The following is a 19,391-nucleotide window of genomic DNA, read 5'->3' on the forward strand; positions in this document are numbered from 1 at the left end:
TTCTTGCGATCGATCTGCGGATGAGGTTATTGACTTTTATTTTTGCAACAATCTTCTTTGGTTTCTGCAACATTCTTTTTTCTCCTCTTCTCGCTGTCGTCCACGTGGCGCCGAAGCAGTATAGCGCTGCCGTTCGCGTGAAAGACGACGAAGTGCAAGGCCACGTTTTCGGCGAGTTTTTTGTCTACGGTAGAGCTGTCCGGACGAAAGGCCCCCCACAAGAGGTCATCACGACGGCCACTACGTCCCGCGTCTCGTTTCGGTTCAAGAAAGGTAGGCACGGCTCGAGGTTCCCGTCTCCTTTCGTAACGCGCTCCGAGAGCGAGCCTCGCCTCGCATATGCAGCAGCGACTGCCGAATCATTGTGGGTCGCGGCGCTCGGAGCCGCACGCGCTGGTTTGTTGCTACTCGTGATGTGTTCGCCGGAGCCGTCAGCGTGGTTGATTGATATCTTTCCGAAACAGACAGACGCGAGAGATGCAAGTTCGTGCGAGTCCGTATTCGTAGAACGCCGAGCTGGCCTCCGTCTGCGTTGACCGCTGCTGCGTGCGTATATGCCATCGCAGCCCATCGCGCACCGCCCGTGATTCGCTGTCGTCGGCCTGAGCGGTTCCTTTGGACACATTAGAGACGTGGGCAACACATTCCGTGGGAGAAATTACCGAATGTAATCGACGTACTATGCGGTGTACAGCACGTGAAGTGGCACTGCCAGAAAAAGGTAGCTGGTGTTTCGGCGTCGCGCTCGCGCTGCTTGTCAGCCTCTACTCGTTCCCTGCTGCGCCATTTTTTTTTTTCACCTCGGGAACGGTGTGTACGGCTGCGAAGTGCGCAGTCGCAAAAGATATCCCACCATACCGCACACATAAAGCCGCGCTCGTCGGATTTGCGAGTGGGCCTGTCCTCGGGTATGTACGACTGCGCACCGCGAAATCGGTCGGCAGCTTGGCCAGACTATGTCCGAATTCAGTGATCGGGTGCGCATCGGCCCGAGAACATTGTTGACTCGTAGCACCTTCGCTGTGCCGAAGGGATTTCAGCGTCGTGAGCAGTCACTGACGCGGCACAGGCGTGACGCGAGTTATACGCGTGTTGTCCGTACCACCGCGCAGCGGGTGTTGTGCGAAACTTGTAGGACAGGCGTGTATGAACGTGGGCCGTGCATGTACTTGAGGTCTTCGGACTTCTTTTAATTTATGCCGATGCGATTACATAAGATGTTGACACAAGCCCGTTGAATTACGAGAAATGACAGGACAAACGTTATTTTAACACTACTTGTTACTGGACCAGTTAGTTCATGGTATAGAGTAAAATTAAAAGAGCGCTGGAAATGGCACGGACCTGGTCAGCGGAAACGTGTATGGAGGGGCTTTAGTGGTATTCAGTCTTGTCTGCGTCCTTTTTCGCGCTCTTTTAATTTTACTAATGTTACTGCCCGGGTCTGTCGCCCTACCTTTTCACTAAAAAGGGCACTGAAGAGTAGTATGGGCATTAATAAATTACGCCTTTGCAATAAAGAAATTATTTTTACCGTTCGAGGCCACCAGCTCGCGGTGACGTCATAGATTTGGACATCGTCTACGTGGATCCATTTGAATGTTGATTGGTAAAGAATAACTATACTGCTTCCTAAAGGAGCCGAAGGCTCAACCTAGCAAGTTTAGGTAGCTTTTTCTTCCCTAAAACGGCCAGAATGCCCGGAAGTACTTTCGATGACGATGATGTTTATTGCCAACCCCATTGAAACGGGCCCGCGACAAAGTCATTTCGTCACCTAAATAGCACAAGCACGTGTACACCACTTGAACCCGTGAAGCAGAGAGTCCATCATAATCGCTCGAATGTGGTTGGGGCACGTTACGCAGACCGAAAGGCATGACCGGCATGACCTTGTGCTTGATCTAATCAGGTTTTGCTACATCTATCGCAGTCTGTAGCATATTGCCTAGACATATCCTTTAACTTTTCTTTCTTGATCAAAACCTCTATATCTATAGTGTACAGTTATCTATGCCTGTGACGGCTCCGGTTCTATCAACTCCATGGCGCCACATGACGACGCATAAGTTCCAGCGTGATATTCAAAAGGGGAAAGTTTGGTTTTCATTTTCTAGAGTGATAAAAAAGAAATGGCGTTTTACGTGCTGACGCCACAATCTGATTATGGTGCATGCGTAGTGAAGGCCTCTGGATTGATTTCGGCCACCTGTGGTTCTTAATGACGTACGCCTAAAATGTAAGTTCACGAACGCGCTTTTTGCATTTCGCCTCCATCGGAGCGCGGCCAGGTTCGAACCCGCGACCTCGACTTCAGCAGCGCCATAGCCTAATCTACCGCGGCGAGTTTAGAGTGTTGCATGTCAGTTGAGAGCTATTTCTCAATTAAACACCACTCGAGCGAGCACCACTGAGACGAAGTTCGAGATAAAACTTTCCTTATTTATATTCTATTCGAGTCGCAGACCCCAGTAATTTGCCTAGCACATTATAGATAATTAGCATATATGTAGTAACCCCAGCAGGAAGCACGGGATAAACGAACCAGCCGATCCACCTCGCTTCTAATATATATCGCGCCGTCGCTGAGTGGTGTCCGCGTTTTGCCGGAACGTCGCATGGGCGTCGCGTGGGGTTCCCGCTCCCTCGGGTACCTCACGGGTCGGCGGCCAATCTGAACCACGGCTTTATCGCGCTGTGGGCTCTTGCGTTGCCGCCTGTTGGATATGCTACAGTGCACTGCAGATATGCCAAGGACGGCTGTCTTGATGAGAGACGCGCTGCTCTATCGGTATGGCAGTGCCGCCTCCCGCCGGAGACGCGTGGCGGGCGGGCACCCCGACGGCCTACCGCGCCCTCTGCCAGGGCGCGTAATGGGCGCGGAACAACAAAGTGTGCACAGCATAGGCAGGCTCGGTTCACCTGGCTGTGGAACCGCGCGCGTCGCCACTCGCACCGTTTGGTGGCCAAGTTTACCTTCGCGCCCTGATTTTTGTTACACCATTTAGCTTTGCCCGCCGCGTTGCGAGCTAGAAATTAGGACACGTAGGCAGCCTAACGTGGCTCTTTCGTACGGAAGGCAACGTGTTCCCCAACCCCTCGGAGCAAGCGACGCATTTCTTGGGCATTTCAGGAGTAATGTCGCTGCACTGGATCATCCGCGACACATTGCCTGTTGGCGTGGGCTTTTTGCCGCACTATAGCAAGCGCGCCTACAGCGACGCCAGAGGCGTAGCCAAGGAGCGGCACAAATGCACGACGCCCCCCCCCCCCCTTCGAAATTTCTCTGTACCGAGGATAATAACGAGGTTAGTAAAACGACGTGTGACAGTAACGCACGCTTGCCCTACCCTCCTCCATCGGTCAAATGCGTCGCCCCCCCTCACCTCTTTCCTCATGCACACACAGGGACGCATAAAGGAAATTTCTGGCCACGCCGCTGCCTGGCAGCGCTCTTCCATCACAGAGAGAGCCTGTAAACTTCTATCCAGGGAGCGAAATTGTGCAGTGAATGAGAGGTTGTGCAGTATGGTAGTTTTCTCTTAGGCCCTAATGGACACCCCAGGACTCTCCGTAGATGCGTGATGTGGCATGTCTACTTTCCAGCAACGGTGGCATGAAGTTTTGTCGCCACCCTTTGTTTTTGTATGTATAGTCGCAACAGATAGGATAAGATGGAGGGATGATATTAAGAAATTGGCAGTTACAGCTAGAGTGTGGGTGCTCGTTGCAGCCTAAAGAGCTCTAGGAGCCTTTTGTCCTGTATGCATAATCCTGCTTGTGGTGTTGGTGTTGTGAAATGGGAGCAGGACCAAATAGTAATTGCAATTTGCAAGAAAACAAAAAATAGGTCCAAAACCTGAACGCATGTGTATTCCTGGGAGTGTGCTAACTTTTCTGAAAGTGCCTGTTTTTGTTGTCTTTGGCAGGCAGGTGGCCCGAGGAGAGAGGTGGTAGCGGGCCCCAGGTGCAGTCGCTGTCATGTGGCTGCTTCCGAGGCGGCGCGGCCTTGTGGTCAAGGTCCTGCTGGTTGTGCCAGTCACCTGGCTTGTCATCACGCTCCTGCTGACCTACACGGACAGGGTCCAGACACCTCAAAGTAGGGTGGCATTTGAGCCAGGTGCCGTCCAGCAACACCAGGGTCAGCAGTTACAGCAGCAGCAACCACCGCCAAAGCAACAGCAAGACCAGCAACACAGGCCTCAGCCTCAGGTAGGAAAGTGTGATGACTGCATCCACCATCAATAGGTATATTGACACGCTTACATTGTTTATTGTGACAATATTGTACAAGGTGGTACCAAACCTCACAACTTCCCCTCCTTGTTTTTGTCTGCAGCAATGAGCTGCCAGGCCATCAGAAAAACTACCAAATGAAACCACTTCATTGAAAAAGGGGGGTTACTATGCTTGTACTTACTATTTGTTGCGTTTATTACGTGTTGTGTGCACTGTCCATATTTTGTCTTTCCTAGTTATCTTTTTGTTTTATAGGAAAACAGAGGCTGTGGTGCAAGTTTAAACAACCCTTCTTTGCCCCAGAAATCTAGAGGCTGCTGCTTTACTTGCTTCCTCTTCAAAGCCATGCATACCATCTTGTTGTCTTTGATGTGGCGCATTAGTGCAGCTGCTGCAAGTGAATAAAGTTTCAGGGCCCATGCAATGTTTACATAGTTTTGTGCATAGTCATAGCTGAAGCAAGCTAGGAGACATACAATATACCGGCAGCGCTAGCCTTTGGTCAGTGAAACACTTCTATGAAAATGAAAGGTTGGCTCTAGAGCCTAAAAGTTTGCATGTGGCGCTATGCAGGGTGACGAGTCTGCAAAAGAGAGCCAGGATCTCCTGCCTGAGAAACAAGGTGCTCATGAAGACGAGCATGTAGCGCCCCTGGCACGTAAACGTGCCAACCGGGAAAAGGCGCTCTCTAATGAAGAACAGAAAAATGAAGTGGACCATGCTCCAGCACCTGTGGGAGTGCTGGCTCCACCTCAGAACCCTGATGGCCCTGGCGAAATGGGTCGGCCTGTCGTGCTGAAGGACCTGACCAAGGAACAAGAAGCGAAGGTCAAGTTGGGCTGGGACCGCAATGCCTTCAACCAGTACATCAGTGACATGATCTCTCTTCATCGGTCTCTGCCAGATGTTCGAGACAGCGAGTAAGTGGCACACATCTAACTTGGGGTGGTGTGGTCAGTCATTCCTATTGTTATTGGGCATTAGCTTACTGAACTACCAGCATAACAAATTGACATACTGGCACAGTATTCCATGTAACTGGCATGATTTTGAGTACTTACAGTCGCAGGATTCCATCTGTTGCCCAGCTCTACTACTATTTCTACCAGTTCATGTACTGTTCAAAGTCCTATCTTATCTTGAAGATGCCTTGTATAACTCTGGAGGGAAGACATTGAATGCATGTAGGCATTTCTGGGATGCTTACAAAGCTTTGTCTTTGAACTTCTGCCATGTGCAGGTGCAAGGATGAACGCTACCTTAAAAACCTTCCCTCAACAAGTGTGATTGTATGCTTCCACAATGAGGCCTGGAGTGTACTGCTGAGGACTGTACACAGCATCATTGACCGATCACCCCCCAAGCTTCTACATGAGATCATCCTGGTGGACGACTATTCGGACATGCGTGAGTAATTTCTTGGCTCAGTCAGACACAGGTGTCATTAAGGGGTACCATTTATTTACAATCCTTTAGTAATTAAAGCACTGGTTAGGGCTACTTTGCATAGTGCATGCACAGTACGGGCACACGCATAGCGTATTTGTTCTGTGTGTTTCTTTTTGCACTGTTTCCTTCCTTTTAGTATGCATTCCATATTGTAAACCATGTGTGGCTTTATACATGGTATGCATGGGATGCCTGTTTCTTGCATGACATTTATGAGAGCACCCCACGACCTTACAAGCAGGACATGAAACCTCTACTCATTGCTGCTCCTTACAATGCCATTGCATCAACTGAGCTTCGGGGCACGGTTTCCTTAAGGGCAGCTACACACAAAAACAAAAGGAAATAGTGCCCTTTTTTGTGATAGTGCACAATAGTCATTGATTACATTATGAAATAACTGGTAGAAATAGGGACAGTTATTTGGCAAGGCATTTCCAGTTTTCTGAAAATGCAAGAGGTGAGAAACTAAAAGTAGGCTTGAAAGACAATATAACAACAAGCTGTGGATGGTTGCTGCTTGATATGAAAGGTATTCTGATGGCACTATGTCGTTTACATCAAATGAGTTTAAAAATATGGGAAAGCTAATGATTTTTCATAGAAACTATCTCATTGCTTCACTCTAACAAGGAGCATGTTCATTGCTTGCAAAACAAGTTGTACACAGCCATCTGCTCAGGGCGATGGATTCTGATGCACCTTGTCTGCTTCTGCTTCTCTGATGCAGCGCACCTGAAGCAAAAGCTGGAGGACTACGTTGCTCACTTCCCAAAAGTCAAAATAGTGCGTGCTCAGAAGCGGGAAGGTCTAATTCGGGCTCGGCTCCTGGGTGCTGCTGCGGCCACAGCTCCCGTGCTTACCTACTTGGACTCTCATTGCGAGTGCACTGAAGGTGAGAAGTGCAGTCACCAGATGGAGCAATCGCACAGACAGAAGTAGCCAGGAGCATTGACAAGCACCTGGAGATTGTGCTTGTTTCCGTCCTGTAGCTGTGGTTCAGATGAACTTGTTGACCTGTTTGTTGTTTCGATTGAAAGACATATTTACCACTAGAGCGACTTGTGATATGTTGCCTGCCCAAGCTGATTTCAGTCGGTCATGAGATTGCACATGCTATCAATTCAATTGCTTGACGTCACTGCCCCAAACAGTGCTGACTCTATGCAGTTGTACTTGTGGTTTAGCTCACACTCATATATGTGTGATTCAGTGATGCAGTCTTTTATAACTTAATTCTTACTTTTAGGCTGGTTGGAGCCCCTGCTGGACAGGATAGCTCGGAACTCTACCACTGTTGTCTGCCCTGTGATTGATGTGATCAGCGACAGCACGTTCGAGTATCACTACAGGGACTCTGGAGGTGTGAACGTTGGTGGCTTTGACTGGAACCTGCAGTTCAGTTGGCATGCTGTTCCTGAGCGAGAACGTCAGCGTAGGAACCACTCTTGGGATCCTGTCTGGTGGGCGGATTGTTCATTGGACACTTGCATGGCAATTATAAATGTTCTTGTGCATTGTTGTGTTCCACAGCTTGCAGGCACCGTTTTTAAGCAAACTAGACTTTCAACTTTCATGATATTAAACATGCACTTTGTTTAACCTTTTTTTGGTCTCTCGACTTGTATACGTATAACAGGCAGAAGTCAACCCAACACCAGAGTCAAGTGCAGAAATAAATAAAAATAATCACTTATAAACTGTCTAACAAATCACTGAAAAGTAAAACACCATGGTATTTGGTATAGCATTTCGTATACTTTCTACTTTGTAACATTTCTTCTCCATGGATGTGTTGAAAAACTTAAGGCCCCAGTCACATTTTGAAGCAGAAAAGCTATGAGGTGCTGCTTATGATTAATGTGGAAGTGTGCAGTAGTAAAGCAGATAATTAGTGAATGAAAAGTTGCGGAGGCATACCACACTAAATAAGAAATTTGAAGGTATGCCTGGTATTTACTATAACATTTTGACCAACTGTGATCGTGTATTACTGCAAAATCTGCACCGAAGGGAGGTGACCTCTTTGCCTACTTGTAGGCAAGCAGTATCACTTCCTTTCTTTTTTTGCTGATGATCATAGCTGGTAAATTAGTGTTGAATTGGAAGACAGATATAATTGTTTAGTTATTTCTTCTGCCTTAGGATAGCAGACAAGCGTTATTCTATCTGGTGAAAATTCTTGGTTAAAATGTTGTCCTTTTGCAGGTCTCCTACCATGGCTGGAGGTCTGTTCTCCATAGATAAAGCTTTCTTTGAGAAGTTAGGCACTTATGACAGTGGCTTCGACATCTGGGGTGGAGAAAATCTGGAGCTGTCCTTCAAGGTGCCTTTGTACTCTCTAGTATTTAGCTTGTTGTTAGTTCTTTGTGATCCATGTAATTTGCCAGTTTTTGCTGTATATTCTTTCCATTATATTCCGTTCAATTTTCATTCTTTCATCCCATTGCCTGTTTGTATGGTGGTCTAATCTTCACATTTATATGTTGAGTTGCCTCCATTAATGCAACGGTTAAGACAGCAGTTAGACATTATGACATCATGCCACATTAGAACACATGACCTCTTATGCAGAAGTTGTGCATAAATATCATATTAGTGCAAGATATGGATGTTGTAATTTAGGCACGTGTTACTTGACTCACTGTTATACTATTCAAATCATGCAGGCACTGTTCTTCACTGATACATATATGATTACCAAGTATGGTACTCTTACATACTTCTTGTTTTAAGTTATTGACCACATACAAATTATTATAATTTCACAGATGGTGACTTGGTCCTGCATACCAGTGTCTTCGACAGTAATTTGGACAGCAATACTTGTGGTACTGCAAATTTAGTGTAGCTATAGCATTCAAGCATCAAAACACATTGATCAGCAGTTGCATCGAGTACTATATATGCAGCTACAAAAAGACTATCTTAAGTACTACATGGTTCTGCATGAGCATTTCCATTCTTAAAAGGTCTCTGAAGGAAAGTATTGTCGAGCTACATTAAATGATTAGGCTTCTCTAATTATTAATAAGAAAATGACAAAAATGGAAAACTGGAGTGGCATCATCTCTTGTGGTCTATGGTGCCTCCCCTGTTATGTCAGTACTGGCAGGTTCACAAAGAGCGCCATAGAGGGAGGCCATGTGGCGATTACGTCAACTCATTTGCTTTGGCACAAGCGGTTCAAGCTGAGGATCAGCAGCGGGACCTTCAGCGGCAATTTTACTACCCAACAAAGTGACATAAAAATTGGCACAGGGGAAATGCTGATACACTTCTTGATGACTAATTTATTGATATAGCCCTTAAAACAAAATATAAAAATTCCATGCTTGTACTCCATTTCATATTTAGCTGGCGATATTGCAGAAGACATGCAAGCACTAGTGCCATCATAGGCGTCTTAATTTGTGTGCCTCGCAGTGCAGTTGTTTTTGAAATGTGTCACTTCCTGCAGACCTGCTTCACAAATTACAACTTGTGGACGTGAGGCTATGCCGAAGCACATTATTTGTACACCTTTATGCTTGCAGCATGCGACATTCCATGTATTGATTGCGAGCACAAGTAGTGCATTGTGATCACTGCTTGTGGAAATTTGTCATTCCTTTCGCTTGTGGTAAATTGGTTCCGGTGTGCAACACCTTTCATGCAGTAATTGTCATATATTGTGACATAAAAGTATGAGACTTAATCTTACATCGAAATACATAATGCATATATCTTTCTTATGTATATGACACATTATATTTTAGTTCAGATTGCCAGCAGTGAGACATGTCTCTCTAACTTTTGTAGTGTTGCGTACCACGTATGAAACGAATTGTAGTGCTGCCAGTGCACACGTCTGCCAGGTCTTAAGACAGTAGAGATACATGTAGCCACATCTGTCCCAGCCTTGGACATGTCCTTGAACCATCCAACTCTACTTTGTATTTTCTGGCCAGCTGCATTTGAACCCCGACTTCAGCCTGAAAGGCATGCACAGATTGCTTACACACCTCTGCAGAATATGCTGCAAGTAGTACTATGTGAGACAGAAAGTCTCATTGTGCGTATAATAGTGCATTAGCTATTGCTATCACTGCGTCTCAGTTTAGGTGACACTCTTTTCTTGCTTCAGATTTGGTGAAACTGTACAATTTGTCTCTGCCCTGTGGATGTTGACTGTCAAACTGTTGCATTCTGTTTTTTGTACACTTTTCAGACATGGATGTGTGGAGGAACATTGGAAATTGTGCCATGCTCACATGTGGGCCACATCTTCCGCAAGCGTAGTCCCTACAAGTGGCGATCAGGTGTCAATGTACTGCGGCGGAACTCCGTGCGCTTGGCAGAAGTCTGGCTTGATGAATACAAGCAGTACTACTACCAGCGTATCGGTGATGACCTGGTACGTGCAAGCTGCTTTGGTCTCATGATCCAGTTTTTACAATGTAAGAGCACAGATGCTTTTATGCTCATGCTTAATAACTCAGCCCTAGGTTTATTTGGAAGGTCTCAATTTGGGTCTTCCATTTTATGTCAATATGGAAGCTCAATTCTGGCCATGCAGACACATCTGCACAATACTACATATTGACCGATCTCTCCATTGACCGACTACACAAGCTTGTTCATTTAGAAATTGATAGCTTCTAGAGCTCTGGCCTAGCTCCACCCCTCACTACAGGCACTTTGGTCAGTTATTTTGCTTGCAGGACTGAAAGTAGCGCGCTTCAAGGAAGATAGTGTTGTGAGCATTCGTGCAGTTGCTACTTCCACGGACGCAAGCTTGTCGCTCAGCGACCGCTCTTCAAAATTTAGGAGCATGATTAGTGAACCACTTCCTTCTTCCCACCAACAAGCGCTCCAGGAGCTCCTTGTCTGCTATGCTTCAGGGTTTGACTTTGCAAGAGCGTCTACATTCACCACCGCACTCCCGCGTACACCACCGCATCAATACTGGAACAGCGTTACCAATACGACAGAGGCCGTACCACGTTTCCTCAGCTGAGCGCAAGGTGATCACTGAGCAAGTTACAGGCATGCTATAGAAAGGTGTCATCCAGGAGTCCAATAGTCCGTGGGTGGCTCCAGTTTTATTTGTCAAGAAGAAAGATGACTCATGCGAATTCTGCGTCGCCCAGAGGTGCCTAAACGCAGTGACAAAGAAGGATGTGTATCCTCTCCCACGTATAGATGATGCCATTGACTGTTTGCATTCTACCTCGCACTTCTCCTCTGTCGATCTGCGCTTAGGCTTCTGGCAGATACCTCTTGTAAGAGTTGGGGTCGGGCATGAAATAAGTGGTAGCTAGCCCATGCCGTCGTCCGACTCATCCACGCTGAGAACGTTGTTGAAGGGAGGGACTTGTTCTTATCAAGAATGAGGAATATGGGATTTATTTCCGATATCTACATGAAGGGTGGAGAACGTTACATTTCATCAGTCTAGCATGACTGAAAGGGAAAGCACACTGAACAGCCGACAACGGCTGCTTAAAAACCCTCTGTCCTCCCTAGATCCCTAGGTGAGGGAAAACTGCCGTTCAACCTTCGTCCAATGGGAGCGTCCAAAGTCATTGTAGTCGACCCACCTTTGAGGGGGAGGATTCACACACTCACTTCCGCACTTTGGTTTCACTCAACACACCGAGGAGAGTGGGTCATCATAGACGGGTTGATACGCTTGACCCAAGCAGGCACCTCTTGATCCCAGAGCTGACCCCGCAGCTAGCCGCCGAGTCTGTCCATTGACTGTGACCACTTCTGGGGCCCGTGAGAAAGCACCTTAAAACACCCTTTTCCAGGAGTTATTTTGCTCCAAGTAGACGTGAAGGCGACAGCGAATCAACTAACAATACTCGGTTCCCCGAACTGGCTAGACTCGCTTGCGCCGCTGGCTGTCCGCAGGAGGTTCATTGTCTGCTTTACAAAGCGAGTCATCGCTGCGGGCCAGGAAAGGTTCGAAGGTCGCTTCTCTGAAAATCGCTAACACCGCAGATCGATTGAAACAACTGCAGCAGGCCGTGAAAGGTTTGCAGTTCTGTGCCTCTGCAGGCCGATCGTAATACTATGCACCCCCCAGACAAGGAGAAGACTGCCTTCATAGTGCCGGATGGACTCTTCGAGTTTAACGTAATGCCCTTTGGTTTGTGTAATGCTCCGGCAACATTCGAACAATTTATGGACACGATTCTGCGCAGACTTCGATAGGAAATATGCATGTGTTACCGGAACAATGACATCATTTACGGCAAGACATTTCACGAGCACAACCAACGACTGGAAGTTGTCCTTGACTGCATACGGCAAGCTGGACTGATATTAAACTCCAAGAAGTGCCATTTTGGTGAGCGTCAAACACTTGTTTTGGGTTTCCTCATCAAAAAAGAAGGCATCCACCCCAACCCGCAGAAGCTTGCAGCCGTTCGTGACTTCCACCAGCCGAAGACGGCGAAAGACCTCCGTAGTTTCTTGGGATTATGTTCATACTTTCGCAGTTTTATTAAGGACTTTGCACGCCTAGTTGAGCTGCTCATGGCACTCCTTCACAAGGACACACCCTTTACATGGACTACTGAGTGTGAGTCTGCATTACATCAACTAAAATTTCTGCTCACCTCAGCTCCAATTTTGCCCCACTTTGATCCTGAGGCCCCAAGTGAGCTTCACACCGACGCTAGTGCTCTGGGCGTCGGAGCAGTACTTGTAGAGATACATGGCGGACGCCAACAAGTCGTCGCCTATGCAAGCCGTACCCTTACCAAGGCTGAGCGGAATTATACTGTAAATGAATTGAAATGCCTCGTGGTAGTCTTCACCACCCACAAGTTTCGACCATACTTGTACAGCTGCCACTTCACGATAGTGACAGACCACCATTGTCTTTGTTGGTTGGTTGGACTACGTGATCCATCTAGCCCATTAGCTCGGTGGTCATTACGGCTTCAAGAATGTGACTTTGCCATCTCATACAAGAGTGGTCGCTGTCACACCGATGCTGACTGTTTATCTCGCCTTCCATCAGCAAGCATGTGAGATATGGACGATGACTTAGATGAATACTTCCTTGCCATTTCTGAACAGTTACCTGATGCGACCGCGTTCAAGTGTGAGCAAAAGCATGACCTTTCCATTAGACCTATTCTTGACGCCGCTCGGTCACCAGCACGGGGCTCACCTTTCATTATTGCTGACAGTTTATTGTATAAGATTAATTATTCTGCTGACGGTGCTCCACTTCTTCTCGTGGTTCCACAAACATTGAGACCTATGATCTTTCAGGCCATGCATGATGACATCACGTCAGGCCACCTTGGCTTTGCTCAGACGCTTCACCGACTGCGCCATTTCTATTGGCCCAAGCTCTGGAAGACAGCAAAGCAGTACGTTTCCAGGTGCAATTTGCCAATGACATCATCATCATCATCAGCAGCAGCATCAGCATCATCATCAGCCTGGTTACGCCCACTGCAGGGCAAAGGCCTCTCCCATACTTCTCCAACAACCCCGGTCATGTACTAATTGTGGCCATGTCGTCCCCGCAAACTTCTTAATCTCATCCGCCCACCTAACTTTCTGCCGCCCCCTTCTACGCTTCCCTTCCCTTGGAATCCAGTCCATAACCCTTAATGACCATCGGTTATCTTCCCTCCTCATTACATGGCCTGCCCATGCCCCATTTCTTTTTCTTGATTTCAACTAAGATGTCATTAACTCTCGTTTGTTCCCTCACCCAATCTGCTCTTTTCTTACCCCTTAACGTTACACCCTTCATTCTTCTTTCCATAGCTCGTTGCGTCGTCCTCAATTTAAGTAGAACCCTTTTCGTAAGCCTCCAGGTTTCTGCCCCGTAGGTGAGTACTGGTAAGACACAGCTATTATACACTTTTCTCTTGAGGTATAATGGCAACCTGCTGTTCATGATCTGAGAATGCCTGCCAAACGCACCCCAGCCCATTCTTATTCTTCTGATTATTTCCGTCTCATGGTCCGGATCTGCCGTCACTACCTGCCCTAAGTAAATGTATTCCCTTACCACATGCAGTGCCTCGCTGCTTATTGTAAATTGCTGTTCGCTTGTGAGACTGCCAACGACATAAGCAGTTAATGACGCCTTCTGTGGGTACCCTGCAGCCAGCGAAGCCGCCGACCTTGCCATTTGAAAAAGTTGGTGTCAACTTGCTGGGTCCCTTCCCCAAGTGTACTAGTAAATGTCGCTGGATTTTTGTGTGTGTGGACTATTTGACCCGGTATACTGAGACAGCGGCACTTGCTTTGGCTACAGCATCTGACATTTCATTTTTCCTGCTGTACTCCGTGGTTCTCCGTGACGGTGCTCCACGCATTGTGATTAGTGATCGTGACGGCAGTTTACTGTGGACGTTGTTGAACTACTATGTCATTGCAGATGTGATTACCGGCACTCGACCCTTTACCACCCGCAAATGAACGGCCTCACTGAGCGCACGAATCGTACCCTGACCAACATGCTTGCCATGTATGTCTCCACAAATCACTAGAATGGGGATTCTATCTTACCATTTCTTACAAACGCTTACAATACTGCCAAGCATGAAGCCACAGGTTATGCGCCTTTCTTTCTTCTGTATGCTCGCAACCCCCAAAGCTTCATCAACACCATCCTCCCCTGGTCTCCACATGATAACTCTTCCATCATCATCAGCTTGGTTACGCCCACTGCAGGGCAAAGGCCTCTCCCATACTTCTCCAACAACCCCGGTCATGTACTATTTGTTGTGTTCATAGGAGGTTCCATAGGCCAGACTTTATGTCGTGCCGAAGAAGCTCGTCAACTGGCCCGCCTCCGGACTTTCTCCTCTCAAGATCGTGTGAAGGCTCGTTATGATGCTCGACATATGCTTATCACATTTGCTCCTGGGGACTTTGTTTGGCTTTGGACACCGGTATGGAAAAAGGGGCTGTACATGACATTTTTATCACGATACACCGGCCCACACGTCACACTGAAACACTTGAGTGACGTGACATACGTAATCGCAAGAGTGACTTTGCACAACCGGCGGTCACGTAAAACGCAAGTCATGCACGCCGCCTGACTCAAACTGTACCACCATCGGGCTACATAACTCGCTCGGAGAGCTTCGTCTACCCCCGGAGAAGCTGTCACGCGGCACGACACAGCCAAAGGAAGAAAAAGTAGAGGTGTGCGTGAGGAGCTGGCCGGCTGCCTGTTGGCCTTGCATGACTGTCCTGTCCCTTGCTCTACGCTAACCATCTGTCATCTTGTAAATAAACCCATCCCATCCGTAACAATTTTAACACATCACAATGCTACACATCTCAAAGGCATGCACGTTTGTGAAGTGCAAAATGAGGAGCAGACTCTGTTGCATAGACATGTTGGCTCCTGCAACTCTTCAAAACGTGGTCATGGGAAAGGCAAGCAAGAGGACAGGCTAGCAAGAGTGCAGCTAGGGTGTTCACTTTTGATCTGTGCTGTGGCATCCCTCATTTTAGCCAAGTTGCTCAACAAAAACAAAAGTATCAGAGCGTAGCCTGTTACGTTACGTAGAGGCAGCGTGAGGTGCCTAGTTTTCAATGCTACCGCCATGGTTCCACATTTCAGAGACAGGCGTGCACAGAGTGGTCCGGTAGCTATGTCTGAATACTCCGCGTTTGTATTTTGATGGTATGAAATGTGCGCTTCATACTTTCTTGATATGGAGTGAAAATACAACTGTGCCTGTAGGTTTACTAGATTGTCCAGCAGGGCGATATTGAGCCACTATGTGCTCACGTTGGCAAAAACTGCCTCATCATTACGGCAACTCTCAACGAGCAGCTGTATCTCAATGCATACAGCTTTTGTTTAGAAGGAGCTTGACATGCCAAATGACCATTACCATTTGTTACATTACCATTTGTTACCATTGTTACTGCATGACATCAACCCATTGCTAATACAGTTTTACCAATTTACTTGCACAGCCGGATGTGCCTACTCACTGATATATATATATATATCTCCAGAAGAGATCTTTTACAATGTACACATGCTCCGAAATATAACAAAGGTGGCATACATAGTAGGTGACAATATGTACCACTGAATTCCTTAGTCTTACTTTAAAAAATATGTACAGTGGCATTCTTTAATGGATCATGCTCTCTAGCATTATGGTTGAAAATGATGCAACAAGAAATAATGTTCAGTATAAATTCAATCATTTACACGAAAAGAAACATGCAAGGTCAGGTTTTTTCTTCTTCAAGGATTTGAAACCATGGAATTGCATTTCATTTGAACAGCTTCATCAGTGGAAGAACCTTCCTTGACAGAGGCTTGCAGGCAATTTTTGTGCTCCCTTATTGCGTCATGTTTTGCTTGCAGTTGCTGCAGTTTTTCTGGTTGTTGTCCATTTCTCATTTTGACCTACATTCTATCCTCTATGCCTCCTCCAGCACATGCCCAGTGTTGAGCATTGCTTCACGTGCCTTATCAAATAGCAGAGCACTTTCGGAACATGCTTCTGTAACCAAGTTTTGTTGCTCGTTCCAGTCAGGAGAAAATGAGGCAGCAGCACTTATTTTCAAACTTCCTCCAGTTCTCCACAATGAGCCACTACTGCTTCTCCCACCGCAATGCCAAAGACATGACCACAACTTCTTCAATGCTTTTTTCTTCCTGTTTGTCCGTTTTTCTTCAGCATGTACAGAGGATTGTTCGGAAAAAAAAAAAAGAACTGCATTTGGAAAGACTGTCCTCTACTTCGTTGTCTTCTTGTAATCATCATCTGTGAGGTGAAGGGAACATACCAATTAAATATCTGCTGCTCCGTTCCCAAGTGCTAACTCGCTATTTGTTCCCTGCCGAGAAGCATTTTTACGCTATTGGCAGTCATGGTTGCAGACACAATAGCAATCATGCCAGCAGCATCGCCAACCTTCATTTTGCAGGGTGACTTTGGTGACGTAAGCGCCAGGAAGCAGCTTAGGGACAACCTCAAGTGCCGCTCATTTGACTGGTACGTGCGCACCATCTACCCGGAGCTCTTTGTACCTGGAGATGCAGTTGCCTCTGGAGAGGTCAGTACCAGCACAACTGCCTATTTGCTTCTTTCAAGATATATAAGAATTTTAATCAGCGCTGATAAATATTTCCTGTAGGAATGATTCATTCTGCAACTTTGATCCTCTCTGAGCCATGAGTCTGCAACAAAGCTGGGTCTTTCAGCACACATCTGCCTTTTGTTCTGTTGTTGTATTAGGCATAAAAATGACAGGAATCTAAAGGTTTTGTGGCTGCTATTGGCATCATTCTGGAAATTCGTTCACACCTTGCAAAGTCATCGGCTACAGTTTGTAAATTCCAATGTGTGCCGTAAAATAATTAAATCAGATGGTAATTAGTGATTTTTTGTTAATTAGTTTAATAAGTGTTTCCATTTCTCATGCAAGTAATGTCTGCCTCTCTAAATAATCTAGCTCAAGGACTGGAATTGTGTTATGTGCAACAGGCTATTTTTAAAATTCCGGAACCCTTAGAAACTATCACCCCATGTAGTTTTTGTTAGCTTCAGGTGTCTGAACAGGCAGTTCTTATAAATGCAAGTAGAACTTATTCAGTTAAGGTTGGAGCGTGAAGATTTCTAATTTTCACGTGCATTTGAACGTATAAGGTAACGTTTGTGCATATGACAGCTGTGTAGTATGCTTTTGTGGGAACTTCATTGGCACTCCTTTTATCAGGCGACACACTTAACTGCTGCTTAGGAGTTTACTTGCCATAGCTACACTATTATGCTGGCCTACAGTGATGCTGGAGAGCTAGCTTACCATTGTGCATGTTTTATTGGCAAAAGCAGTGCTTGCGTGAATATTTGTATGTGATGTACCCACTGGCCTCGCATGAAAATAAACCATTCATGTTTAAAACAGCGCCGAAAAACACGGACAAGGGAGGACACAGGACAGCGCTCATCCTGTGTCCTCCCTTGTTCGTGTTTTTTGGCACTGTTTTAAATATGAATGATCCGTACCAACTAGCTCGCACCCAAACTCTTATGAAAATAAACCTTGTGGCAGGTGTCGTTTTTCTGGGCACTTGGACATTTTAATCTAGAGAGAAATGCCAAGTTAAACTGGATTGGTGAACTTTGCTTCTTGAATACCAGAAACATATTGGTTCCACCTCAATCATAATCCACAAAAGCTGTAAAAATGAAAAATTGGCTATAAGGTCACTTCGGTTGTAAATCTCACACTAAGTAGTTGTGTTGTCAGGATGTTCAAACTGTCTAAACTAGTCAACTAGCTTATTAAATGAACAAGGATTGGATTGCATTGCAAAGAATACCAAAGACTCAATGTAGTGAATTTTGATAACATTTTTGAACAAAGATGACTAAAATGAACTCGGCTAACTCACACTGACATATTGGTGCTGTGGTTTGTATTGTAATGAACATTTAAAGGAGTTCAGATACAACTATTTATTGTGGGCTAACTTGTGCCCAGGGAGTAAATAAAAAGATGACTGCTGCATTCCAAACAGGAGATAGGTACGCATTCTTCTCTTTTTTCTTTTGCGCTGCACTCCACCTCTTCTAGTATTCCCCAACTATGCTGACATACGATGCAAGTGTGTGCGGCGAATGCACATGCCATTATGTCTTCGTCTTTGTTTTTTCACCAATACGCCGTTGTCCTCTTGGAGGGCGCACGAGCCTGCGCATGCTGTTCAAAAATGGTTTCTGTCTTGTATCATCATCTGCCTTGTAATTTCATCACGAAGAGCTTTTCCTTTCTTCACCATTTTTCTGCCAAGCAACTGAAAGTATACAATCTTGAAAGAATGCTCCACCTAGAAAACTATGTTTGCGTTGCTCTTAAATGTCTCTTTAAGATGACTCTGGCATACAGCATAGCACTGCTGTGGATGGAACATTGTGGGATTGTATTTTATTGCTTAAGATGTTGCACGCAGATGAACCATTTCTCTATAGAAATGGTTCATTTTGAAGAATGTTTATCCATTATGCTGTATATTTTACTGATCTTGTGCATACAACAGCCTTGCCCTAGCTTCGGATCACTCCTATTTGAATTTGAGTGATTGAAAATGGGAGGGTGATAACTTGTTGTACCCATTGGTGCATGCTACTGTGGCCGCCATCTGACTCAACCTGTCCTTCTCTTTTCAGGTTCGCAACAAAGGACAGGGTGGCAGCAGCTGCCTGGACAGTCCTTCGGGTCGGGATAACATGCACAAGCCTGTCGGCATGTACCCATGCCATGGACAGGGAGGCAACCAGGTGGGTATCATTATATATCATACCTTATCTGCTATATCAGGGATTGAGGCCGGTACAGTGCAAATATTTCTTGCCCAACCCTGTTTCTTTCTATTTGTATTTATTTTCTCTTAGTTTCAGCCGATCACAGTGATAACTTGGGTGGAGTGGCACTCTGACCTCGGACAAAGCATGAACATAAATAGCATTAGAATAGAATTGCTACACCATCTTGGTCACAGACACTGATATATGTCTTACCAAATATACCAGGTGCACAAGGTATTTGAGGACTAATGACAACTTCATCAATAGCAACAATATTTTAGAACAGAATCAAAATATTTGTTCAAAAATCTTTACACCTATTTCACCACTGTTTTCTACGACTGCTAAATAACACCCTCTTCATCCTCAATTATTGACTGAATTCTAATT

General features: G+C 46.0%; 1 protein-coding gene across 8 annotated transcripts in view; it reads left to right on the forward strand.

The window, feature by feature from the left end:
* LOC142571392 (putative polypeptide N-acetylgalactosaminyltransferase 9) overlaps nucleotides 1-19,391 on the forward strand; it is a 305,969-nt gene that overhangs the window by 277,547 nt on the left and 9,031 nt on the right. For 7 of the 8 annotated variants that reach the window (XM_075679706.1, XM_075679701.1, XM_075679699.1 and 4 more), the window contains 9 exons: nucleotides 3,930-4,212; nucleotides 4,813-5,159; nucleotides 5,480-5,646; nucleotides 6,419-6,583; nucleotides 6,938-7,151; nucleotides 7,897-8,014; nucleotides 9,899-10,084; nucleotides 16,618-16,746; nucleotides 18,864-18,974. In XM_075679706.1, the coding sequence (XP_075535821.1) occupies nucleotides 3,982-4,212; nucleotides 4,813-5,159; nucleotides 5,480-5,646; nucleotides 6,419-6,583; nucleotides 6,938-7,151; nucleotides 7,897-8,014; nucleotides 9,899-10,084; nucleotides 16,618-16,746; nucleotides 18,864-18,974 (1,668 nt within the window). In that variant the 5' untranslated portion in view covers nucleotides 3,930-3,981. Of the gene's footprint in view, nucleotides 1-165; nucleotides 274-3,929; nucleotides 4,213-4,812; nucleotides 5,160-5,479; nucleotides 5,647-6,418; nucleotides 6,584-6,937; nucleotides 7,152-7,896; nucleotides 8,015-9,898; nucleotides 10,085-16,617; nucleotides 16,747-18,863; nucleotides 18,975-19,391 lie in introns of those variants that run through there. The other variant, XM_075679705.1, reaches the window with a different exon arrangement.

This window comes from Dermacentor variabilis, chromosome 2, assembly GCF_050947875.1.
Source record: "Dermacentor variabilis isolate Ectoservices chromosome 2, ASM5094787v1, whole genome shotgun sequence".
NCBI classification, from domain to species: domain Eukaryota; kingdom Metazoa; phylum Arthropoda; class Arachnida; order Ixodida; family Ixodidae; genus Dermacentor; species Dermacentor variabilis.